The sequence below is a fragment of the Nestor notabilis genome, unplaced genomic scaffold, assembly GCF_000696875.1.
Source record: "Nestor notabilis isolate BGI_N333 unplaced genomic scaffold, ASM69687v1 scaffold31902, whole genome shotgun sequence".
Classification (NCBI taxonomy): Eukaryota; Metazoa; Chordata; class Aves; order Psittaciformes; family Psittacidae; genus Nestor; species Nestor notabilis.
This window is the reverse complement of record NW_009918451.1, coordinates 406-2,191: the sequence shown is the minus strand read 5'-3', so window position 1 is coordinate 2,191 and position 1,786 is coordinate 406. Positions and strand designations below refer to the sequence as shown.

The 1,786-nt window shown below is 53.0% G+C and overlaps 1 protein-coding gene across 1 annotated transcript in view; it reads right to left on the bottom strand.

Annotated features, from left to right (window-relative positions):
• Positions 1 to 1,658, bottom strand: part of EIF2B2 (eukaryotic translation initiation factor 2B, subunit 2 beta, 39kDa) — a 5,338-nt gene extending 3,680 nt beyond the window's left edge. The window contains 3 exon segments of the mRNA XM_010009713.1: positions 1 to 94; positions 833 to 981; positions 1,540 to 1,658. The exon segment at positions 1 to 94 is cut by the window's left edge and continues 1 nt beyond it. Coding sequence (XP_010008015.1) covers positions 1 to 94; positions 833 to 981; positions 1,540 to 1,652 — 356 coding nt within the window. The 5' untranslated portion in view covers positions 1,653 to 1,658.
• Between the last annotated feature and the right edge of the window lie 128 nt (positions 1,659 to 1,786).

The window sequence follows — 1,786 nt, the reverse complement described above, 5'->3', positions numbered from 1 at the left end:
GCCTCAACAGTGCGGGAGTAGCCAATGGTCATGATCACCTCATTGGAATGGATATGCTCCAGCGCCTGCATAGCAATGTTATCAGTGGTGCCCTCTGTAACAGAAGGAAGCCATGAATGGAAAAGTAGCCAGGAAAAGCAACACTGGTGCTGCTAGGGCTGTCCTCCAAGATCAATTTTTACTAAAGTAATGCTATGAGCACTGGTAGAGCCAGAGCAGCTTTTCTCCCTGTTCTTTTTACCAGTGCAGAGCGACCAAAAAGCTGGCCCTTCAGTGCCCCATGCTCCCTAGCTACTCATAGAAATAGCTGTACTGAATGAGGGGGGTGGACTGTGCCAGCACTGCCCCAGATAACCACCATGCCCACACAAACAGTGGCAGAACCTCAATGGTTTTACAGCTCAGTAGCACCAGAACCACGTGGAATGGAGAGGCAGGGCAACCTGGGCCTCCCCAGAAGAGTGGTCAGGTGCCTGATCTATCACAGGATTGCAGAAAAACCTATCACTGTACTTTGTGACAAGAACCAAGTTATACGTGCCCAGTCCAACCTTGGCATATTTTTGATACACTTTTTCAGAGAAGTCAAGTCAAGTCTTCCCAGAAGACCAAGAGCACAAGCCAAGTGACCCTCCACAATGTCACACCCATCCCTCTGCACGCCAAAGAGGACTCAGTATTAGTCCAGGGAGCAGCAGGATTTCCATTCCTTAGTTCCTTCAGATTAAGCCTCCCAGATCCTTGCTGTTTTCTCTCCACCTAAGAGGAGGTGGAAGCATCAGTCCCATCCCATAGAAACTCCACTCCCAGGGCAGTTCAGACCCATCCATACCTAGCTCTATTAGTAGCTCGTTAATAGCTTCAATAACGTTAGCTCTGAGGGGGGGATACGGGGTGCTGAAATCCTCGCTCAGTCCTCCGGAGGTCAGGAGCTTGTGTAGGGATTCTTGCTGGTCACTCTCCTCGCTGCGCCCATGAAGCCTGCAGGGAGAAGCAGCCCTTGAGCCTTGGGAGAGAGCATAGGGGCACAGCCAGGTGGAGTACCATCCCCACAGCACAGCACACCTGAATGTGACCACAGAGGAAGGAAAACCAGGTGCAGGAGGCACACCATGCCACAGAGCTGCCCTAGCTGTCTCTGGCAGAAAGACACCAAAACTCTGCTAGGAAGCGCCTTCCTAAATTGCGTGTGAACGGTGCAGCCCATGGATGTGGAGCAGGATCAAAGCTGCTGCTCCAGTAGGATGGACCCTCCTGGGAATGCAAGAGAGCAGCCCAAGGTCAGGGCACAGACTGTTCTCATGCACCCGCAACACACATGCCAAGCAGAGTTTCACTAGAGGAAATGTCATCAGCTACACTGAGAATGACAGGTTTCCTTCGATGTTAAACTCACTGAACCCCCCCCCACAGGAGAGGTGGGAAAAGGGAGTGATGGAAACTAAAGGGGTCTCACAGAAGCAGCAGAACACTGCATGCATGGGAGGGCTGTTCTGAGCTCCTAGGAAGGGTACAGGCAGCAAGAGAGGGGCGCTTCACCTGCCATACTCCTCCCGAATAACCTTTAGCACTCGCCGCACCATGTTGCCCACGGTTGTCTCAGATGGCTGGGCTGCCGTCATCCTCTGGCCCTCTGTCCGGATCAGATCCATGAGCTCCCCTGAAAGAGCAGAGGGCCTCTGTTACCGCTGCCCAGAGCGGGTGTCAAACCAGCGCACCCACCCCATGACAGCCCAATTGCTGAGTCTGGCTCTGGTGCTAGGAACACAACATCCAGAAAGAGCAC